Consider the following 25,393-nt stretch of genomic DNA (forward strand, 5'->3'; position numbering starts at 1 on the left):
CCACAAAAAACAACAACTCGACAGCAAGTGGCAAAATGGCCGCCCCCCTGAGATGGATAAAAACGGCTGGATTTTGCTGCTTAACTCATATTCCACTACCGCACTATTAACCAGAATGCCATATTTAGACTAGTGAGCTCACATATTGGCAATCATTTTTTGGGGGGGGCTTTACTTCCCCTTTAATGAAAATGATTCATGTCCTGGGGCAAAGCTTTTGTGTGTGTGTTGGTAATGTGGTCAAGGGGGCCTCGCAGAGAGAACCGTTCAAGCTGGTTAGGAACCACTACATTTCGACAGTGTCGTTTGTACGAAGCCAATAAACTGCTCTGCGTTTATTTGTTTCAAGAGATAAATGAGCGTGAAATGTAAATCACTTACAATGCCTGACCCTACTGTGAGATGGGAATGTTTGGCATTAGTGTTTACACCATATGTGTCTCTTATAAAGTTCTTTAGTTGTTTTGTTATTTTACTACTTGACACACAGGGAAGGATTCCGCCGGATGCATTAGTGCAATACAATTAAAGTGATCAAGCACAATCGTTTCTTTTATTGCGCTAGATGCATGAAGTTGGATGGAAAACTCATTAAAGGGGGGCAGATGAATAATGGAGCAGGGCGTGTTGGGCTTTGCTTAGCTTAGCTTACATCTTGGCCAGGCGGCTGGCGGTGGGTTCGGTCGGGGTAGAGGATCGGGGCGAGCCTGGCAGTGTGTGTCGGCACGACGCGGGGAAAGTGAGGAGCCTCATTGAAAAGGCTCATCAGGCAAAAATGGAAAAAGGGTTAGGCGGCCGGATAGCGAGCCGCGGGCTGGACGGCTGGCAGGCGTTAAAGGAAAGATAAGCTTTCTCATTGTAATTGGAGGAAAAAATAACCACAGTTGGTGCCAAATGTGGGAGGCGACCCGTTGTATTTTATATCTATTCTTAACTCATTCACTGCCATTGACGGCTATACACGTCAAAAATTCATTTGAACTATTTCTATTAGTTTAACATTTTTTCCCATTTTTGTTAACAAGAGTATGAAAACCTAGAATTTTTTTATTGTACATTTAGAGTAGATATAAAATTTGTGATTAATCGTGAGTTAACTAGTCATGCGATTAATTATGATAAAAAAAATTAATCGCCTGACGCCTCTAATTTTTAAGAATAATTTTTTCTTTTCTTTTTTTTAAAGAAAAGATGATAAAAATTTAAAAAATAAAAATAAAATTACTTTAAAAAAAGAAGAAAAAAAGAAACAAAAGATTATTAAAAAATTTGGGGCGTCAGGCAATTATTTTTTGGGTAATTTATTGCATGACTTCACTAGTTAACTCACAATTAATCACACATTGTATATCTGTTCTAAATTCACAATTAAAAAAATCTAGGTTTTCATACTCGTTAACAAAAGTGGGAACAAATGTTAAACTAATAGAAGTAGTTCAAATGAATTTTTGACGGCTCAGTGCATTTTTCTTTTCATTTTAAGAGCTATTCTGCACATTTTTTAAAATTGTAAAATACAACATGAACCCAGTCTCCACAAATATATATGCATTATTATTAAAAAAATAATGTTTTAACTCAAAATGAACGCACTATTTTTGACACCCCTAGTTTCGCACATATATTCAAAGTGGCGGATTTTGGCATGTGCCACATGTTTGGCCACACCCAAAAAATGCTATTTATTTTTTCTTTTATATTACAGCCTTGAATTCCATTAATTTCCTATAAAATTCTACCTTCACCCCCCACCAAAAATGGTAAAAAAAAATGTTTATAATATTTGCAAATTTCACAGCATTCATTCACTATTTTAAACTTCAAATGCGCAAAAGCCACATACAGACACAGGCAGCACAGTTCCACTCATCCGGCCATGCTTCTTCCTCCGAGGTGCCAGGGAGGTGTAAATTAATAATCGCAGGTCGGAAAAGTGTGATCATCTGCACATCCTTTAAATGTGGCTTGTTACGAGAGACAAGGCTATAATGTGCTGGTCTAATTTTAGCTCTGGGTCCAAAAAGCTGTTGGTAATTCACTTGGCACATTAGCATGCCTATGGCGAGGAATCGGTGGCGAGGTTGTGGGGGCTTTAATTGCTTCGACTGTCGAAAAGAGTCTCCTCACCTGCGGAGTCATCCGCTTTTAATTGACACCGAGCGTCATTTTTGCAAACAGTGACGATGGAGGAAACGAGACCAGGTGCAATTTGGACTCACGGGAAGCTGGCATCGACGCGGCAGGTAATCTGGTGCTAAACAGTGGTCACAGAGTGGCAGATGAGTCACTTTGGAGAGCAAAATCAGAAAATACTCAACGTGAGGGGAGAGACATTTGAATCATGGCGACCAATCATTACCCAACATCCTCTCAAAATATCTACATTCTTTTTAGTCTCTTTGTGGAGATTTGCTTCTTCCTTGACATTAGCACCATGTTTTTGTGGTTCGGCGAAAATAGACCTATTATTAGTAGTCAAGGATGCCGATAACCGATATTTGGAGCCGATATTCATTTTTCATCAAAAATACAAACTCCAGCTCTTAATTATTATTTTATTAAATTCTAAAGCATATGTTTATTGAGCAACTTTTAGGGTTCGTAAAATTTTGGAGTTAATTTTTTTATTTTTTTGTCAATATCAAAATCTAACAAAAAGTTTCGAGATCTCCTAGCATGTTTTCAAAAGTTAAATAAAAACCTAAACAATTGTTTTCTACAGTAAATAAAGTATTCCAAAATGTTTAAATATCTGAAGTATTAAATTTTTTATTTATCTTAGTTTTAATTTCAAACAAAAAACGAAGGTCCAAGGTACTGAGAGTTCCCAGGGTCAGCAGCATCTTAAAAAATAAAACAAATAATTTAAATTAGTTCCCTGAAGTTAAAACTTATTTTTTAATAGATCTTTTATCAGCCATATGATTCTTCAAAATGGCCGATGCCGATTTTTGTCAAAATGCTGAATATCGGCGCTGATAATCGGCCCGGCCGATAATCCGTCTATCACTAAAACTGACACGGTTTGGTTCAACATTTTGGTGTTTGAATATACAATGTTTATTTTAATAATGGTCTCATTCCAATATACTCACAAAATCACTTGCTTAGTGGAAAATCTGGGTCTGTTTAACTCATTCACTGCCACTGACGGCTATAGACGTCAAAAATTAATTTGAACTATTTCTATTAGTTAAATATTTTTTCCCACTTTTGTTAACAAGAGTATGGAAACCTAGAATTTTTTATTTATTGTACATTTAGAACAGATATAAAATTTGTGATTAATCATGAGTTAACTAGTGAAGTCATGCGATTAATTATGATTAAAAAATGTAATCGCCTGAAGCCCCTAATTTTTAATAATCTTTTCCTTTTTTTCTTTTAATTTTTTTTTTAAAAATATGCTAGTGGTAGCATATTTAATTGTTCTGCCTCTCACTATATGCCCCGTGCATAGATCGATGAACACTGGTTCATTTTTTTAGAAGCAACTTTCTCAGTCAACTGGATGTTTGCCTGAGTGGTCAAGTCACTCTTGATAGCGCCTGTCACATCAAATCAGTCTTGAGAGGCGCCTGTCTGCTGTTTGTCCCTCCCAATGAAGGTCACGCTCACCGGACATAACATTAGGTACACCGGCAAAGCCCAATTAGATCGATACAGGAGTGAATTGCGATAGGAGCTTGTCACCGGTTGAATTAAACTTGCAAGTAAGTCAAAGTACTCGAAGAAAAAGATTTATTTGTATTATTTCTGTGGAAGTTGATGTAAGTTAATGGTTGGGGAAAAAAATGCTATGCTTGCTAAAACAAGCAAACTAACAAACAAATAAAACAAATAAGTCAGTCCACAGAGATGGTGGAGATACCAGGCTGACCTCAATACTAAAAATAGCCTCCAGTCGCCGCTAATTAGCAAAGTAATGTGATTAGATAGCTTGATTGGAAAGAAATGGACAGGATGATTTATTGGTGAGAAATGGACAGGAGGATTTATCCTGTTCTGCAGCCTTGAGCATAAAGCATGAACACTGTAAAAAAAAATTGATATTTACTTCAAAAAAATCCTAATAAAGTTTTTTAAAGGTTATCAGGGTTTCTCTTCCCTTTATAGTAGAGTGTGCGGACCCTCACACTCCACAGTTTCTTACCGCATTTGAAGTCATGTCTTCGTTTGTCAACTGTGGCTGTCGCTTTAAGATCGTGCATAAACGAGCTTGACAGATGTTGCAGTTACGCTTTGGGCCACAGGTGGCAGTCGAGAGTAAAAAAGTGACAATTGCACAAAGATCCTTTAACTCAAAAATTGTAAGTACATTTTACAAGGAGAGTTTTGAGTATATAAAAAAAAAAAATAAGTTACTCAAGCATTGAGAAAAACTAATGAAAAAAAACCTATGAAAGTTTTTTAACTAAAAAATTGTAAGTAAATTTTACAATGAGATTTTTGAGTATATTTTGCCTTTTTTTAAGTTACTCAAGCATTGAGAAAAACTCATGAAAAAAAACGAAGAACGTGTTTTTAACAAAAAAAAATTTACGTAAATTTTACAAGGAGATTTTTGAGTACATTTTACCTTCTTTTTTTTTTCTTTCTACGTTACTGAAGCACTCTCCCACCTCAGCCACTATACTGCATTGCTGGTGTGTGCAAAATGAGACCAAATACGGGTCTAAGTTGGAGGTACAGGGATGCCGCCTGAAACCATCAATATACTAACACACAGCAGGAGTGACATGGCTCAGGTGGTAGAGTGGCTGTGTTTGTTCCTCAACCCTTTAGTAGCTTTTTTTTTTTAAATAAATAAACTGGTCAAATGTATTAAAAACTCTCATTGTAGAATTTCAGAGTGAAAAAACTTTACTAGGTTTATTATTTAATTTTTAATTATTTTTTTCTTACAGTGATTGGCATTTTATTTTCTATTTTATTTTTTAGTAATAGTGTGTACTGTAATGTTGTTTTCATGATAATTATAAACCAATAAATGAACAGAAGGCGATTATCGGTCGTAATTGAAAGCAAAATAGTCTAGTTTGACGACAGATGAATCAACCACGGGCTGCCTGAGACGAGTCAGGACAAGTCAAGGTTAACATTAATCCTGACCGCTTAGTTATAGCCCCGAAGTCAGACTGTTATTCAGGGATGAGCTTTGAGCGTTTGACCCACGGGAGCCATCTTTAATTCAACCGCCGCCAACGCCGCACTGACCCCCGCAAAATAGAGGAAGTCCCGCTGTACTCGGGGACTCTCACTTCCTTCACAGCACAGTGGTCACCTCATTGGACAGCCGCACACTCAGCAGCGGCGAGGTCTATAAAAGCACTTTGTCATTCCTCGGGGAGGACGCTTGAGCAAACGCGGAGCGACGCCTCCGTTTTGGAGTAATAGAAAGAAGTAAAGCGGGGAAAGAAACGATGTTTGTCTGACACAGTTAAGTGAAATTGGTCGATTGTCTCGGCAGGGGCGCGACTTGGGTGATGCTTGATCGCTCCGAAATGAATCCAAAAGATCGGCGGAGAACTCGGCGGCCGTGACGGCTCCAAACTGTTCAACCAATGTGTGTGCGTGTGTGTGTGTGTGTCAGACTCATTCCTTTGCAAATTATCTATTGATCAGCACGCTGATTAGATGGTTGCTAGGAAGCACAATGAATTGCACAAACATCACAAACCAAAATTCAGCAATTTTTCTGAAACTGTCCACTTTTGTTAAGGTGGGGGCAACGTCATGTGATTACTGTTGATTTTGTTGCAAATGCTCCTGTGCGTGCACCAATCAGAGAGTATTACCGATTTAGCTGTCTCGGTGTTAACTTGTGAGAGTGTTTTGGGTCCTTGTGATGTTGTCGGTTGCTATACAGTTGCTATGGTCCTGTATTTGTCACCATTATTTTGTCATATAAGCCTTTATTCTGTCACATAGAATTGATCATGGTTGGAGTTGCTCAGGGTTGCTCAGTTGACAGTATGTCGAAATTTCTTGGTCAAGGTTTCTTGGTCAAGTTAAGTTTTCTTTGTTAAGTCAAGGTTTCTTCATCAAGTCAAGTTTTGTTCATTAAGTCAAAGTTTTCTTGGTCAAGTGAAGGATTCTTCATCAAGCCAAAGATTTCTTTGTCAAGTCAAGTTTTCTTCGTCAAGCCAGTTTTCTTTATCAAGTCAAGTTTTGTTTGTCAAGTAAAAGTTTTCTTGGTCAAGTGAAGGATTCTTCATCAAGCCAAATATTTTTTGTCAAATCAAGTTTTCTTCGTCAATTCAAAGTTTTCTTGGTCAGGTCAAGGTTTCTTTGGCAAGTCAAAGTTTATTCATCAACTCAAGGTTTCATAGTCAAGCCAGTTTTCTTCGGCAAGTCAAGGTTTATTCATCAACTCAATGTTTCTTCATCAAGCTAAAGTTTTCTTTTTTCAAGGTTTCTTCATCAACTCAAAGTTTTTTTTTGTCGAGTCAAGTTTTCCTCACCAAGTCAACGTTTTCTTGGTCAAGTCAAAGTTGTCTTTGTCAAGTCAAAGTTTTCTTCATCAACTCAAGGTTTATTCATCAACTCAATGTTTCTTCGTCAAGACAAAGTTTTCTTTTTCAAGGTTTCTTCATCAACTCATTTTTTTGTTGTTGCCAAGTTTCTTCATCAAGTTCTTTCTTCGAGGCCATCTGCATCCAGCCATGCACTCTGTGGTTACTTTGAATTTATGTGTTCTACATTCAGATCTGATTTCTGTTGTTACTTTGTGTTTTTGGATATAAAGACTCCGTTTTTTTAACTTCTGTGTTTTGTCTGCTTTTGGGTCCAAATTCCGCACCTCATGAGATATACAGGTTTGTGGAGGATTTTCGGGTGGATGAGGTGTCGTTGGAACAATAATGGGCGCACACGAACACAATGGGGAAACCGTTGACGTAGCAAAAATGACATCAAATTCTCCAGTGTGCAATGAAAGGGGCAGATGGAGTTACAGGTGAGGACAAAACCTCAGAGGGTGTTCTCAGGTCCTCCGCTTACTGACGAGCGTATCGTCACGTTAATAACAGTCTCTGGTCCATTTAGTGTAACGGAGAAGACCGGCGGCGTCTGTCAATTTGCACCTCTCCTGAAGTCGACGGTGACACATGGGCTCAATGAGGAGGCTCTTTGCTGTAATGAGAGAACTGGACTCCTCTGTTGGATAATGTTGAGACTGCAGAGCTTTCATCTTTAATGGCGGAAGATGAGATGAACTTGGGCTAAACGTTACATACGTGTTACCACCCAGGTCTCTTCCATTGAGCAGGAGAAAGTTTTGCTCATTTGGAAAGGTTCATCTTTGTAATTTATGGAGGTTAATTAATTAAAAAATAATAATAAAAAAAATGAATCGATTATGCTCATTTCACAATTTTAGGAAAAAAATTAAGAAATCAAGAAATGAATTCTTCATCCATCTTGAACTCCATTTAAGAGAACGTCCATAAAGATATGCTTCCCATGAGACGTGGAAGCTGCACATTTTGTCATTGTGACTCCCCGCGAGTGTTCACTACTGGAGTTTATATAACAAATACAACAGCACAACAAGTTCTGGTGAGTGCCAATCATCTCTGTATAGTTCCCACGACTAAAAAGAGGGGCAAACTTTTCAACGTTTCACACGCGCCTCAGTCTATTTCTCACTTCTCTGTCCACACGCCCACAGTGAGGGCTGTTGAAGAGGGACGGCGACAAAAAAAAAGCTTCAACTCACACAGAGTGAAATCCTACAAGGTCACTACAAAACAACCACAAACACACACGCAAGCGCGTAGCTGAGCCAGGAATTCAACGGCAAGTTCAGGTGAGCCTCGTCCATGTAAACAGTAGTGGCTATTCCTTTAAATCCAGTCTATCTCTGGGGAACAATGGCGCACATGTTTGGCTTTTTGGAACTGTAGAGAATGCAGGGCCAATAAACACCTCGCTGTGGCATCGGATGCAGTAAATTAGTGCAAAGCCTTAGACGAGAATAAAACTGACGCAATGATGTTGCTATCCGCTTTCAAAGGTCACTCAAAGAGAGATGCTCCATGCAGCAGAAGCAGGGTTTTCCCTGTGTACAAAATTCAGAGGCGGCCGCCTACACCTAATTTGTTTGCCACCTCCAGTCTGAGCCACTGGTATTGCTCAACACAGCGCTCCAGCTGTGTTGATTGAGCTGGGCAGGAACGCATTTGAACTGCAGTTGCAGTGTTGCGCCATTATGGAGGCGCTATATATCAACAGCAGTGCACCGGAAAGACCTGAAGAAGAAACAGCTTTCTTTTTTTCCCTTTTTTAAAAAATTTTTTTTTAGTTAATGTACCGAAGAAGAAACAGATTATGCAGCAACCGTTGCACACGCCCATTTCCTGGTGGCGCTGAACTATATTTACAATTTCATATGTGCTAGTGGATGATTTTTTTTATGATTGTAGTTTTTTTTTTTTTTAATGGCAAAAATTCATGGCAACTTGGTATTCATATAATTTCTAATTTCTAGTTCCTGATCGTAAAATAGTTGCAGGAGGGCGGCCCATAATGTTAGTTTGAGCCAGGAAAAACCCCTGCAACAATTATGTAATCATTTACATTTTCCCCATGACACTTTAACGTATAAAATGTACGTTTTTATCAGGCTTATGAGATAATTTGGGTTAAAAATGGCCAGGATTCTCCTTTTCAAGCTATTTTTTAGTTTTCATTAAAATTCAAAATGTAAATTAGCTTGACTCCAATTGGATAGATGTTATTCAGCAAGAGAGTTAGAGCCAGCCTACACAAAATAATTCATTTTCACACACATTGCTCTCTTGTTACACTGCCAGTAAAATTGACCAGTTTCCTCCTTTTTCTATGACAGTGTTCAATATAAATGGCCCAAATTTATGAGGAGTACATTTTTCCGAGCAATTTTCCACCTTTTGGTAGCATCAGAGCGGTAACAGAAGTAGTAACAGAGTCCTACCAAAGGCAGAATGGAAATTGTGCGTAAGGATATTCTTTAATGATATAGCCTAAAGCTGATAAACCGACACTCAGTTCTCTTTCACTTTTATCAATATCTTCTTGGACTGTGAAATGTTTTCATTTTAGTATATCTCTGTGTGAAAGAGGCTGAAGTATCTGTCCCAAGAGGAAACGACCGGGAGATTACCTGTAGTTTATGATAACACAAATCCTTTAAAAAAAAAAAACAGCACATGGCGCCGGCATGTTCTCTGTACTCCAATTCTCTTGTAAACAGGACAGCATCTCATCGCAGTCTTATGAATGGGTTCTTACTGCTTCGTCCAAAAAAGCCTCAAGCTGAACGAGAAAGTGGCATTCTACCATATGCTTGCACAAAACCGCCATATGTCCCACTAGTTAATTCATGTTCGATCTAAAGGGCCGGAGTTTCGTAATTATTATTATTATTATTTTTTTATCCCAGCATACTAGCAACACGTTTGCGGCATACCGGCAACACTTAAGTCATGTGATTCTGTTAAGTGAGGACCCGTTGTTCCGACGTCACAGATTAATCTGTGTTACTGTTGGAAGTGAGAAGAAAAAAGGTTTAAAAAAAAAAAAAAATACTTAGGTATAAATATTGAGAGATGCCGTCGGGGGGGTAATAAAGGGTCAGCTGCTGGGAAATTTGTGATTAAATTAGGACTTCGCTGGGCTGCGCTCAGTGGAACGGACAGATGGAAGATGGGCTCCCCGGGAGTCAAGACCTGCTACAAATAGCCGTGTGTGCACACAAAACACACACATTCGGAGATGAACGTTTGAACACCCACACTGACAAGTCTGTGAAATTACACACTGCTCTTCCCCAAAAAACTAACGAGCGCAGTGGTAAGGAAAAATCTGTACGAGTCATAAAGAGGTGTGATGCACAGTTGCAAATGAATTGTGATCAAGTTCTATATGTCAGAATGTGATCTGCTTCTTGTTGATGTAGGATTAATTTGGAAATGCGCGACGACAACTGTCCGAGCACAATGTGAGTGAGCATTCAAGGTCAGGATTAGGGAACAGAGGCAAGCCAATTGTCAGGTTCGGGGGAAATTTACAACCATGAATGTACACGTAAAGATAAAATGTAAAACGGAATATTTTTAAACAAGCACCCATCTGGAAATGTCTCGCCTGGTGATTCGGGGTTAGCGGTTAGCGTAGAGAAGCGTGGCTATGGGACACTGGATCCGGAGCCAAGTCATGTAAACACCTGCAGGGTATCAGTGATAGGTGCAATGGTGACATGGTGAACCATGGCGCCACCCCCCCTGCAGCGCAACATATTAGCACATTAGGTCATGATACTCTTGTATAGCCATTTTAGACCATGTCATTAAAAAAAAAAACCTTTATTTTCATTATGAATTGCTTTTTCTTACCTACCATCATTCTGCATTTCAGTGAGTTTTGCCCAGAGCGACTGAGGCGGAAATCACAATTGTTCAACTCCCAGTAAGTGGAAACATCCAGCCTCTGATAATGGTATTGGATCGTACAGAAGGTTTTATGTTACCGCTTCCAATCCTCACGAGTCACAACAAAGAACATAGAAAAACATATCATGAGTTTTCTAAATGTTGCAGAAGAGCCTGTTATTGAGAAAATTCAGCAGACTTTCTTATTCAAAAAAAAAAAATACATATTACATCCTGTATATTGTTGCTTTGAACTGGAAAAAAAAAAAACGAATTGAATGCCAATACCATTCTTCTGAAACATGACAAAGCATTTCTTGTATGAGGTGAGTATTCTCCAAAGGCGGATTTTATTCAACATCCAACAAAATGTATCTTGACTACTTCCTGGGTTTTGTTGAAGATTTAATCAACAAGCAGCTGGGCTGAAGAACAAGAGGCCCCCTTTACAACTTTCTCTGCCAGTGTGAGTACAACCATATCACATTCCTAATCCACGCTGACAAGAAGGAAAGTCGCAAAAAAATGAAATAAACAGCAACGGCGCCAAAGTCGCTAAAATAACTAACAGACGTGGCACTCTGAGAGGAATGCAACTGGGATTTTTGGTTAACTCATTTGCTCTGAAAAAAAAAACGTATAAATACGTTCTATATTAAATGTTTAAGTGTCCCAAAGACATATTTATATGTTTTTTAAATGTTTGGTTTTTTTACGCTAGAGGATACAGAAGGCTTTGATGCAGCCTCTGAACTGCAGAGAACGGGTGAAGAAATGGTAGTAATTACAAAACGGCCAACAGGTGACAGCAGAGTAAAATAAATCAACCAGAGCCATGTTGAAAAAAGCTCCTTTACCCACAGCAATAGAACATAATATTCTGTGGGCCTTGCAAAATCAGTCAAAATCCAGTAAAACAGCCAGGAGCGAAGGGGGTTGCTTCAGTGAAAATGACTGTGAGTGAATGAGTTAAGGGTTATGTTTTGTATTGGTCAGGTGCAGAACATGCTAGCAAAACCTACAGGATAGTCGACCATGTACCATCAGCAGTGATGATGAATGGTTGCCAGAAAAAAGAAAATTACTATCTGTACGTCATAAAAAGTATATTTTTCTTTGGGTAAATGTTTTTGCGATACATGTGAACACAATGTTACATTATTTTTTTTCGTACAAACATATTTAATCAATTGCTCAAATGCACGTTGTCCAACCTAGTGGACATGTCACCAACTCCTTGAAAAATTCATGTAAAAAAAAAAATGAAGGTGATTATTTTTTTCATGCCTGAAGAATAATAAAAACAGTTCAGGAAAAAAATCCTGATGTAGGTTTGATCATAATTTGTGCATGAAAGGGTTAAAATAAGACTCGAAAAGATAGAACCAGCACAGATGGGACTCGAACCCACAAATCCTGGCATTGGAGGCAAGTGACTTATCCATTAGGACACTGGGTCATACATTCTACTTTGAGTTATGAAAGCTGACCAGCAGCACCTCTCTCCCAATTGGTCTGAAAATAGTCCAAATGTGTTATACCTGTAGCCATGGTAGCGACAGTGATTCCCACTTCGGCATCTCCGTAGGAGGCAAAACCTTCTCATTGAGACACAGACATGCATATGCGTGCTGCCACCTGTGAACATGGCACACTTACATAACAAGGTCCGGACTACGAACCTCGTGATCTACTGTTCTCCACACTTTCAGCGCCAACAGCATCCGAGCCCCTGCCATCGGCAAAGAGCTGAACAATACCTGTTGCCGACACAAACTGAGAGGAGCTTTCAAGGGTCTCTTTGAGCTCTCATTAGGTGAAGTCCTTGGCCCAAAACACAATGGCCGGGTGATGATCACACGCAGGCTATTGCAAATCGCCCGGCACAAGTCTGAAATCAGTGGCAGAGAAAGTAAAGTGGAAGGGGAGGGGGGGGGGGGGGGTGGATGAGGTTTTTCCTACACTGATGAATCATTAGTGATAAAGCTGAGGCTGAGCCACCATAGCTGGATTTAGAAACCTCACACTCATTCAACACTCTCCTTTTCTTTCTCACTGTCCTCTCGCTCATTGTTTGACTGATGACTTGCCCTCTGAAGCTCTAAGGATGTCATACTTTGTCAAGTGTGCTATACACAAGGGAATGGGGGTTACATGTAGGAGTCAATTATCTGTCCCTAAAGATGAAATCTAAACTAATGTATGACACAGTTTTAATCACTTGACTTAAGCTAACTATTTTAGCAAAAAAAAAAAAAAAAGTGACCTTTGTGCCCAAGCTATAAAAGTATGTACAAGCCAATATTACAAAAGCAGTAACTTTAGGGGTATTGAATAAACAAAAACTCACAGATTTGTCAGCATGTAAACAGATGATTAGCCACTTTAGAGCGCCTCGTTGTTGTGGCTTGGAAAAGCCCCATGATGATGTTATTTTCTTGTAAACATAAGAAAGATGCTAGGCAATGTAACTCAAACGTCCTTTTTTTGACACTTTTTTACATCCTGTCTGTTAAAAATAATAATAATAATAATGTAAATGTCCAGTTTTCATTGCGGGGCAAATGGGAGATGGAGTGCACCATTGATACCACGAATGGTCAACTGCAGACTGCTCCCAAGGCGATTGTGAGGGGTGGAAAAAAGGTGGATTTTGTGTGTGCGTTTATTATTGTTATAGATTTTTTAATGTTTTTTTTAATTGAGAAAAAAGTAAGTCATCTTTTGATGAATTGCACTTCCTGAATGTTCAAACGAGGTTGTAAGCGGTGTGAGCAGCCCAGAATTTTATTTTAGTTTCCCTGGTAGCGCTCTGCGCTCACAAACCGGAGACGCGGTCATGGCACGGGTTCGATCTCCCCCCCTCTCCCCATTTAAAAAAACAATAGTCGACGGTTCAGCTTGGAACATTTTCATTATTTATTCATTTGTCAAGGAAGACTTAAAAAAAAGAGTTTTGTTTTTTGTTTTATTGTGTACCCATACTGAAGAGGCATCTTTGAGCAAACTTTGAGTATCATTTACATATCTTTATGACGGGTCAAGTGTCCTCTTTTTCGGAAATCAAAATATGGTCACTCTACAGTAGAAGTACTGGACTGACGGGTGAGCAGGGCGTGCTTTGAGCGCATTCAGATGATGACGGCGTTGAAGAGCAAACAGCATTTCGATTTTTTTCAAAAATATTTTTTCAAGCGTCTTTTCCCCTACTTTTTTTTTTTTTTTAAATCATTCAAACACTCTTATCTGTTGTGTGTCAAATTTAGAAATGTATTTTTCAATTTACACTTTTGAGTGCTCTATTGTTTTTTTTTTTACACTTGTGCGAAAGAAAAAATTTGTGTGAGATTCATATTTGAAGTGAATCGTCTTCACTTCGCGCTATCGTCTTTAAAGTTGAGAACCTGTAAAGTGATTTGTTGTGTTTTGTACATCAATAAAAGGTTTTTATGACAGCTAATTAGCCGTGTTGGTGACAGCGTGTTGCAAATATAACACACACACAAACGTGCACGTGCTGTGCATCCTGAGGTCAAATCCATCTGGTGACAAGTGTGAAAGGCATCACTCTTACCCCCGACACTGATACGCCTCCAGCATCATATATCCATATTCACTCTCTCATCAAGCAACGATTACAACTAATGCTGCACATGACAGGTGCTTCACCCAAAGCGAGACGGTGAATAAGCTCTTTCCCAGCAAGGCGTGATAGCAGGACTTAACTCCGAGTAGAAGCAGAGCAGATGGGTTTAGCAAAGTCTGTACTCTTAATTTGATGTGGGAAGTCTTTGTTTAAGAAAAAAGAAGAAGAAGAAGAAAAAAAAAAAGGGTCGCATCTTCATAATGTGGCTTCTATTTACTTTCAGATTCACGTGTGATCCGACACAATGGAGAGATTTGTCAGCCTGAATTTTCTGAATGATGCATCAAGTTGCTGTCAACTGGCAGTGCCATATACGAAGGGAGTAAGGGAGGAATAAGACGGGGGGTGGGGGGGAGCAGATAGAGGAGGAGAGAGAGGTAGGCTGCAAATGGCAGCTTCTGTGACACTTCAGTGAGGGAGCGAGGGAGGGGGGAGAGAAAGGAGAGTGTGATAGAAAGAGGGAGAGAGAGAGAGAGAGAGCGCTAGTCCAACGAGATCAGATTGCAAAGATTGATAGAGAGAGGTGTTCACTTAATAAGCAGCGAGGAACTCTTGGACAATTTCATGGGAACTGTGAAGGATTGTCGTCACATCACAGAAGTTGACTTGAACAAATGAAGGATTTGACAGACATAAAAGTCAGCTTTTTTTTTTTTAATATATAATTTGGGATAGTGAAAGTGGATTTTCTCTGATCCGATTCTCCTGCCTTCCGACCAAGCAAGGATGAAGAAATGTAAAGGGAGCCCATTCCTGCTGATGCTAAGGATGACGGGGTGGTCTAGTCGGGAATTGGACTAAATCAAAAGACAGAAGAGCTCAGTTCAGAGATGCCTCAGTTCGGCTGAAACGGATGCTGCAAGAGAAGAGAGCGCCTTTTAGTTCCCGCATGCAGACTGGGAGAGGGCAGGTAGAAATAAAGGTAAGATATAAACACAATTCACGACTAACCTGCAACCACTGACTATGAAAAAAAAAAAACGGTTTGCTGGTTATAGCATCTTACCAATTTCATTTGGTAAGATATAAATGTAATCCGAAACAACTAGTTGCTGCCATCACGTCAGTATAGATTTACTGCACTGATAATAGACTGTCAAATGTTATTGAGTGTTGTTAGGCTTTGCTTGAGGCCTCACCTTTATATGCACGTTCCATTGTTCAACTAAATACATACCAAAAAATACTGTGAAAATAAGCATACAGTAATACAATATCTCTTTGACGTTATTGTCATTGTAAATGCAGAATTTTAGCTATCGGAGGTGTACCTAATATCATGGCCGGGTAAGTGTGTTTATTCATTCCTAAATAAACAAAACAAATCCAAAATCCCCGACTTTGCAAGCAACAAACAGCGAAACAATAAATCCGCAGGTTCCCGGCTGAAGCATTTTAGTTACTCATCTCCCCGAGTGGACTATTTCGAGTGATTAAATGCAAAAACTTGTATAACACCTGAGAGCTGAGTGTGTTTGTGCATGTGCGTATTCTTCTACGCCTGCATAAACAAAGCCGACAGACACAGCGGCCCGAAGCAAATGAATACCGAAATGCGGCACGGCGTGACAGCTTCATGACCTCGTCCTGCTTTTCATCTCTGCTTTTTGTTCGCACCACTCACGTTTAGTGGCCGCAGTGGGTTTTCGAGCCTGCAAAGAGGTCATTTTGATTGTCACGTTATGGGGTTGGATTCATCTGATGGACGTGATTTAAAATGTCCAAATAAAGAACTTGTTTGCGGGAATGATAAATGAGGGAGAGCCAAGGTGTGGAAATGGCAGAAGAGCTACAGGTGCAGCGACAAAAACATGCAATTTAACAGCTGCTGCGATGGACAGTCCTAAAGAAACACTTCTCACGAGCACCCCTCTCAGTGGGCCACCTGTGACGGAAACCCCCCCAGCGCAGACGGGAGAAGCCAGACGTACCCTCAAATAGTCTCACACATGCTGAATAGTTGCAGAAAGCTACATGTCGACGGCATATGTGCATGTTCAAGTGAGGTTGCGCTCTCTATAGGAAAAAAAATACCTGTAGGTCACTTGAGAAGAGATGGCGTGCTATAGGAAAATCCAATGACACCTGAGCCTGGGCTCTTCCTTCAACAATGGCCGCCTTGGGAGGTGGGCAGCCATCGTAGTGGCTCGGCTCAGTTTCCCTGCGTGCTCGTCTTCGCATCGAGTGCCCTCTCCCCACGCCACTTCATTATCATCCTCCCAATCTACGCCATTGTTGTGCACATCCAATTATGCATTCTGTTCGTCCTAATCAGCGGCCTCAGCTCCCCTTCCCGGACCGCCCCTCTCAAGGCCCCCCTGAGAGCAGGCGAGCCGGACTCGGTGACACGCGCAGCCTCAATAATTTGACAAGTCCTCCCAAATGAATAAATGGTCCACTGTAGGAGGCTCATTTGCACAGGTACATAAAAATGGGGAAAAGTATGATGTGTACACACCAGACAGCTATCTATCTATCTATCTATCTATCTATCTATCTATCTATCTATCTATCTATCTATCTATCTATCTATCTATCTATCTATCTATCTATCTATCTATCTATCTATCTATCTATCTATCTATCTATCTATCTATCTATCTATCTATCTATCTATCTATCTATCTATCTATCTATCTATCTATCTATCTATCTATCTATCTATCTATCTATCTATCTATCTATCTATCTATCTATCTATCTATCTATCCATCCATCTATCCATCCATCCATCCATCCATCCATCCATCCATCCATCCATCCATCTATCTATCTATCTATCTATCTATCTATCTATCTATCTATCTATCTATCTATCTATCTATCTATCTATCTATCTATCTATCTATCTATCTATCTATCCCAGCAACATATATTGACAAGCAGTCAGAGGTGTCCAAACTTTTTCCTCCAAGGGCCACATACAGAAAAATCAAAGGATTCAAGGGCTTGTATAAGGAAAATAAGTATTGCCAGTAACCCCTAACCCTGCGCAAAGCATTTCTGATTGAAGAAAAAATAATAATAATAAAACCGAGTCCTGTGCCATCATTGTCTGATTTATTCAACTTTGGAACTCTATTTGTCTACTTGGTCTCTTGAACAAATTTGGAACTACAAGGATATAACTACAATAAATACATAATTAAATTATAAAGATAAAAATTTGTGCACATACAAATTATTATCAACATAAAGTGTTATCTTTTGGAATAATAGAAAAACTCTGTTCTCAAAAAGAAATAACTACATTTTAAATAAAGTTTTCAAGTGCTTGACAGGTGATTCTAGGTGACATATGAAAAGTTAGATTAAACCATTCTAGTATGGGGGGAGATGCTGAGTTTTTACTGAATATAAAATTCATTTTTTTTTTTTTTAGAAGTACTTACATATACTTTTAAAATATATTTTAAAAACTCACATACCCCCTAGAGTGCCTTCACGTACCCCCAGGGGTACACATACCCACATTTGAGAACCACTGTTCTATATAACATTAGCCCCTGCACTGAACGCTGCTGAATCCCAGCTCGACATTCAGAACCAAAACAGGAGCAATACTGTCTTAAGACGGCCATTTTAAAAGCAGTTACTTGAGAATCATTCGTGTGATATTTTCACAGAGCAGAAAGTGGAGGAAACCATTTTTTTTTTGTTTGTAAATATTAATCATCTATTCACCACTGGATTATAAAGAGAAATGTTACTAGTTAAGTTGAAAACAATTCATTTTGCATATTTAGAAAAGCTCTAGATCTACATAAAACAAATTTATTAGTCAAGTCAAGTCATCTTTATTAGCAGCAAATTTTTAGGGTATGCCGCGAGCCGCTTAAAATAGGACAAAATAGTTTGGACACCTTGACTTAAGTAAAAGCTATCATTTAGATATTATGTAGCAGTGTCCCTATATCAAACATTGGTATCTTATCTTGTAACTTCGAGCACGACGTCCACTGATGATACGTAAACGGTCCGATAGTGAAGCACTCACAAAATTGCCGCCACGCAGGTGGTTTGTACGTCAGTCGAGATGAGAGAAGTGCTTATCTAATGATTTCAAGGACTCCCGGAGGGGTTTTACTTTCATTCCGCCAACACACTGGACACCCGACACTGCACGGCTATGATAGATTGTTCACAGTGCGGAGGTCAAGCATTAAGATGTCTCAGGTCCAAGTTCAGTCGGCGCGGTCACCGTATCATCAAGCGGTTTCAGCTGAGAATTCTGAGGGGGACACATGAGGCAATAACCCATTTTAAATTCTTTTTTTTTCAACACTACCTGATACTCGTAGAAGTACGGCCCCTCTTGAGACACTGTGAATGAGATAACACGGCTCCAGATTCAGGCAACTTTGGCCCGAGGCCAAGCGGGCCGGGCCATGTGGGATTTGGGAGTGCACATGAGTGATCTGTCAAGTCTTCGGGGCCCAAATCAGGCAGGCAGACGCCGAGCGGCTGTGGCCAGGCGATAAAAGCCGCCCGTGCCCAGAGGGGTCCACAGTCCGCTCCTTCGTGGGTAGGAGCCCTTGAACCTGCAGGCTCAAAATGCAGCATGATGTCCAGGTTGCTTGCTATCATTCCAACACATAGCGAAGGATGTTTTTTCTGCCTGGTATGACTTTTAATAACTAAACTCCAAGAATATATAATTACAAGAAGTATGCCATCCGGGTCATGGAACAAAAGCGCCATGGGAAGCTGATATAAATGTAATGCATCCTCCTCCCAAAAATGATTAATACGATAGGTTGTACACAATGGGGTCAAACAGAGTCCCATTCCCTACGTCCCAGCATGCAGCATCTGGTACTGCGTGTCCACGGAATAAGTGGCACACATGGAGAGGCCCACTGGGAGTTAGCGTAAGTGCGCACAGACGCACAGCGTCCCCTACTCCCAGACAAAAGTATTCTGCTGAAAGGACAATAGACATTTTGGGCCACAAAAGAACAGAGGGAGGCTTTTCTGTTGGATTTGTCACATCTGCATGGCATGCAGCTGATGCACTATAAATACAAGCAAAGACAAAGTGAAAACAGTTTATAGACTTCGCATTCACTTTTTTGGCTGAAGAAATGACAGCCTGTCATTTCAGGGTGACAAACCATGACATCAATGCTGGTTGTCATATTCGCTAGCATTTGGTGGAGGACAACTTGAAGCTCACCTCCACTGCCAGCAACTTTCAGTTTCTAAATGAAATTATTAGGGGTGTCGGGCGATTAAAATTTGTAATCGTAATTATTCTCATGACTAGTTAACTCACGGTTAATCGCCAATGATCTATCCGTTCCTAATGTACAATAAAATTCAATGTTTTCATTTAATTATATCAACTAGGAACGGTTCATAGAGAATTGCCACTTTTCTGTTGACAATGGAATGGGTTGAAAACAAACACGGCTGTGGTCAGCTTGTCGACACACCCCTGCAGGGGTAACAAATCAGAGCAGGGTGAAGCTGAACTAACGAACGAAAATGAGGCTATGTCAGCAATTTGATTGACTGGTGATCTGCCCAGAGAAGACCCAACCCAAAACCCCTTAAAGCTTTAACTCATTCACTGGATTTTTGACGTCTATAGCCGTCAATGGCACTGAACGAGTGACAGGATAAGAATTGCCAAGGAATTGGATGGCCTAATAGATTTTTGGGCTTTCCCAATGATGCATTTTCACTCGACTGACAATATCGTCCTTCTCCTTATAGGGACTGGATTCCAGCAAAAGGATCCCTCCCAGCTTCCTGTCTATGGCCTACTGAAATGCAACTTTCCAAGTGATCACGCTGTGAGGGGTCTCGATGACACGCTGGGACTCCATGGCCAGGCTTTCCGCCCTGATCCCGCAGCTGGAGGTGGCAGGAGCATGAGCGTGGGAAGGCTCAACCGCTACAGCATCGTGTCATCTGAAGAAGAGGGCCTCCATCTCACTACCATGCATGGCATGAACGGTTTTGGCAATGGCAAGATCCACACGCGCCGCAAGTGTCGCAACCGCTTTGTCAAAAAGAACGGCCAGTGCAATGTGCAGTTTGCCAACATGGACGAAAAGTCGCAGCGGTACATGGCTGACATATTCACCACGTGCGTGGATATCCGCTGGCGATGGATGCTGGTGGTCTTCACTCTCGTGTTTGTCCTTTCTTGGCTGGCTTTCGGCCTGGCCTTCTGGGTCATCGCCCTGCTGCACGGGGATCTGGATAATCCCGCCGGAGATGACAACTTCACCCCGTGCGTCCTCCAAGTCAATGGATTCGTGGCTGCCTTTCTCTTCTCCATTGAAACGCAGTCGACTATAGGCTATGGCTACCGCTGCGTCACTGAGGAGTGTCCGGTAGCGGTCTTCATGGTGGTGTTCCAGTCTATAGTGGGCTGCATCATTGACTGCTTCATGATCGGTGCCATCATGGCTAAGATGGCAAGGCCGAAGAAGCGAGCGCAAACGCTGCTGTTTAGCCACAATGCTATCATTGCGATGCGGGACGGGAAACTGTGTCTCATGTGGCGGGTGGGAAACCTTCGCAAGAGCCACATAGTGGAGGCCCACGTCAGGGCGCAGCTCATCAAGCCTCGGATCACCGACGAAGGAGAGTATATTCCTCTCGACCAAATCGACATCAATGTGGGCTTTGACAAAGGCCTGGACAGGATTTTTTTGGTCTCCCCCATAACTATTCTCCATGAGATAGACGTGGAGAGCCCCCTTTATGGAATCAGCAAACAGGACCTAGAGACTTCTGACTTTGAGATTGTCGTGATCTTGGAGGGAATGGTGGAGGCGACAGCCATGACCACTCAGGCGCGGAGTTCCTACATAGCCTCGGAGATCCTTTGGGGACACAGGTTTGAGCCGGTCTTGTTCGAGGTGAAGAACCTTTACAAGGTGGATTACGCTCACTTTCACAAAACCTATGAGGTGCCGTCCACCCCCCGATGCAGTGCCAAGGACATGTTGGAGAACAAATTTCTTGTTCCGACTTCAAACTCCTTCTGCTATGAAAATGAGCTGGCTTTCCTCAACCGTGAGGAGGAGGAGGAGGAGGAGGAGGAGGAGGAGGGCGTAGGTGGTGGGAATATAGCACTGGCGAACCTCAGTCCGGACCGGACCAGCCGACATGAGTTTGAACGCTTAAAGGCCACCAGGACTCTGGATCAAAGGTCTTATCGAAGAGAGTCAGAAATATGACACCTTCTTATAAGTAGTCCAGGAAGACTGTAAAAATGCAGAACAATGCAACGTGCCATAGGAATCACTGACTATTGTGCTCGATTGAGAGAAAAGGGGACAATGAGTGAATGTGGCAAACTAAAGAGTATGCAGCTTAGAAAATTGTGGTAAGGAATGTCTACAATCAAGGAAAAGTCTAGAGAAAGACCTTCTTCCTTCATGGAAACTTGAATCTTTATTCACTGGTCACTTTTGAGTGTGTTGACAATACTAATGAGCTATAACAAATTGACATCACTGAATTTAAGGTGTAAATACATTTCTTAGTTACGGTCTAGTTTGTGTGCTGTCTCGGTTTCTAAACGGACCTATTTTGAAAGTAGAATGCGCTCCATCAACTATTTTTTTTTTTTTAGCACAATATTCTTATGGCTTGCATAATTTGCTAGACATGAGTTCAGTGGCACATTCAAAATGTGTGCGCTGCTGCATTGAGATGCAACGAGCCATAAATAAAACACCTGATCACAAGCCACTGAGAACGTCACTATTCCAAGTTGGGATCTGACCAGCGTCACGTGAGAAGGCAACATTATTTGCACTGCAAAAGCATACAAGATAAATAAATAAATGACACAACTCAAATGCAATATGTCATGGTACCATTGGGGGATGTCTTTCAGCACGTCATAATTAGCACCTTAAAATGTTATTTGTAATTTCACTTTGAGCATAACATGATGCGCTAAACAAAATTCAAACGTGTTTTAAGATCAAATCTGACTTTTTCTTCCATTTGACTTGATACGTTTTACAATAACTAAAACAATAACAAACTAACCAAAAACTATTTTTGTTCATTATTTGCACCTCAAAAATTAATCTATGCATCTTTTTCACAATGTCAGAAGATATCATTCAAAAATAGTTTTAATATGATCTCATTATGGTTTGATCAAAAATATGTAATCATACAAATATATCTCACGCATATCATGACATATGAATTAAATAACAATATTTCCATACTTAATACAGTATGAACAAGACTAATAAAATAATAATAATTGTTGGTCTTTCCATATATACAAAACAGCATTTTATCAATATGCGAGCACAGAAAATGTATTGGACCAAAGCTTGGGTAGAAGCAATAAACACTGAAGCACATCTTTGAATTTGTTTTCACACTGCTTCTTTTGAAAATATTGAATATTAAAATACATTATTTTGGATGACTCTATAACAGCATACCAATAATGTTGGCATTTCTGAATAAATTAATACAGGGTTAGAGACAGTTTAGATGCAGTACGCTGCTGTGTATTCATTACAAATAAGAATATTGATGAAATAACAAATGATTCACTTTTACATACTTCCGTGAGAAAAATATTGTTCCATCACGATGGAAGGGAAAGAAAATGTACTTGGCATTAGAAACTAGCTATCAAGAGTTCATATGTTATGCTAGACTTATATTTCAGCGTATGGCAATAAGAAGAAGTATTTTATGAGATTATATTTGATATACATATGGAATTGAATGCTCAGGAAAGGACCATGAAAAATGTGTCACGTTGGTCAGAATGTTTGCATTTGTATTTCTTGTCACATTGAACCCCTTACATTTACTTGGATTATCTTACATTTATTGGTCAAGTGATGTTTTTTTTTTTTGAAATTTTATTTCTAGACATAAAGTACGATACAAAAGAGCATTTCGTCAGAGAACGAGCGCTCATTGCCTTCTGGGAAGGATTCGCTGATGTTTCTCCACACCTGATCACACTTATTTAGTGGTTTAAAACAAGGTGAAGTGTCACAAAAAGTTCTTATTGCATCGCTTCAAAAAATATGATCCCAATTTTTTTTTTGGTCAGATGTTGTCCACCTGAGCTCTTAAAAAGTGTGTCCCAAAATAATACGATGAAAAATGTATAGTGTAATCGCATAGTAACATGATAGAATTAGCTGAATATAGCAGCTTATTTTTTATACAAAATTCTTTTTGATAAAATACAGTGATCCATATTTAGGTTATCATCATAATTCAACAATGAATCACTATTGTGAGGCAGAAATGTGGAATCAATGTCTTTTGTTATTTTCTTTTTGACAGTTTAATTTCAATTTAGCACATTTGAAGGTGGTATTTCTCTTAAAGGGATGATTGGAAAATAACTTTGACCTCTGTAGAAGTCTTCCTATGCCCAGGAAATTCTGGGTTTTTAATTTTCATTCAGTCACATTCATATTTAAAATAAAGTGGGGGAAAAAAACAGTTTGCTGTTTGTGTGTTTCTTTTCTTGAATGCGAGATCCAAGTCCAACTTCTAATCAATGGCAGAAGTGGTTGCTAAGGTAACACATCGCCACGAAGTTGTGCTTTAAGATGAGAACGAGATTCATGTCACCACAGCCAAATGATTCCGTGGCCTTGGGCCAATTATTCAAGAAGGTTCATCAATTAATCACAATGACACACAAGCAACCCGAGGGGCCACAGGCCTTTTTTAGCCAAAGCGCAACTTGACAAGTTGATTTGATCAATCAATCAATGGGTTGGTCACATCTGTTTTTTATTTTTATTTTAACATCAAATTCTGTTATGGCAGTCCAACATATGATGAATACGTGGTCAAGTATTTCTGCAGGTGAGATCAAAAAGCAACAGTAATTCTTACCATGTTATTTATTCATGATAAATAATCCCAAACTATTTGCATGGGATCAGTTGTTGTTAAATGATTCAGGTTGTGGTGATGACGTTGCCCACGCACAGCCAGTGACAGATGTAGGATTATCATGCTGGCCACTGGCTGCGCTCAGATCAGGTCTCAGGATGGAAACACAATGGGAGCACACAGGCCACGTTGAAGCCGTATGCCAAGTTTCATTATGCAACACTTTAGCACCGCGACGAGTGAAGCTTCTTTCTGGATTAATGGCGTTAATGAGCACAAACTCTACGATAGCATAACAGATTTGCAGAGGAAAACTCAGCTTTGAAAATGAGCTGACTTTTAATAGCCGCTGTGTGATATGATAGCGGCGTCGCATCGCAGTAGGATTAGACACCGAGCGGTTCCGGACAATCAAGGGCATGTTGAGATAAACTACCCAGAAACTGAGATCCAGATGGATAACAGAGAATGCTATTTCTTGTTCTACCAGGGGTTTTTCACAGATGTTAGCAAAATTAGAAATGCATGAAGTGGGGGCAAACGTCCACTATTTGAGGCTAAGATTAGAGGTTAAAATTTTGCATCAACCTTTTTTAACCGAATTATTTTAGTTTGCCGATGAATCATTTTATCAATATACACACATTTAATATTCAAACATGTCTGTTACTGACTTTACTAACAGCTTGTAGTTACCAGATAAGCTAACCGTTAGCCTAGCTTCTTGAGATTTCTTCTAACACCACTATTTCTTCTTGTTTTATTTTCTGGCAATCTGGAGGCCTTGTGGCACCATGCTGCCTCTCACAGGTCGGTCTTGGTACTACGCCAGGCTTCTTGTTTGGATGAGGCGACTTGCAATTGTTGAAGGAGATATTGTCCATGTGTGAGGTGCACATACATCACCGGAAATGCGAGACGTTTTCAGTGCATGGCATACGGATATGAATTTTACATATCATCATTTGATTTTAATTATGCAATAGTAAAGTTTGGAACCAGAATCTCATGGGAATGTCCCTCCTGCGGTTCCCAGAGAACAGCCAGCTGTGTCCTACCCACACAGACATGCACACACCTTTCCTCTAATACTATTTAAAAAAAAACAATACCTCACAAAGCTGGAGTCAGGTTTAAAGAATATATATATATATTGTAAATATGGTTAATAAACTTTACATACAGCCAACGTAATGGATTTGATCATGCAATATAATTTACACTAAAAGATAGAAAGCTGATATATTTTGTATTATCATTACAGTACAAATAGAAACAGGATTAATGGATCTTGGAATTAAAATTGAGCTTTGCTTATTTTCAGCGTGTAAGTCCAAAGTGTAGCTTTGAAATTAGGAGTCTGATAACGTCAAACTCCAGTGTAAATTTCAGCATGTATCATCAGCCACATCTACTTCCTTGTATCCAACCAATCAGCTTTTTGCCTTTCTATTTATCGGAGTCTTATTGC

The 25,393-nt window shown here is 39.9% G+C and overlaps 1 protein-coding gene across 1 annotated transcript; it reads left to right on the forward strand.

Annotated features, from left to right (window-relative positions):
* The first annotated feature begins 14,579 nt into the window (after window positions 1-14,579).
* On the forward strand, window positions 14,580-23,383 carry kcnj12a (potassium inwardly rectifying channel subfamily J member 12a). The gene is made up of 2 exons (XM_086064910.1): window positions 14,580-14,980; window positions 19,777-23,383. The coding sequence occupies exon 2, from the start codon at window positions 19,935-19,937 to the stop codon at window positions 21,252-21,254; it is 1,320 nt and encodes a 439-aa protein (XP_085921036.1). The 5' UTR covers window positions 14,580-14,980; window positions 19,777-19,934; the 3' UTR covers window positions 21,255-23,383.
* Window positions 23,384-25,393: the final 2,010 nt, after the last annotated feature.

Source organism: Leptonotus elevatus, chromosome 20, assembly GCF_054856555.1.
Source record: "Leptonotus elevatus isolate MCC_2025b chromosome 20, RoL_Lele_1.0, whole genome shotgun sequence".
Classification (NCBI taxonomy): Eukaryota; Metazoa; Chordata; class Actinopteri; order Syngnathiformes; family Syngnathidae; genus Leptonotus; species Leptonotus elevatus.

Bases quoted from the DNA above. Each gene is read 5' to 3' on its own strand.
- kcnj12a (XM_086064910.1), top strand. From the start codon at position 19,935: ATGAGCGTGGGAAGGCTCAACCGCTACAGCATCGTGTCATCTGAAGAA.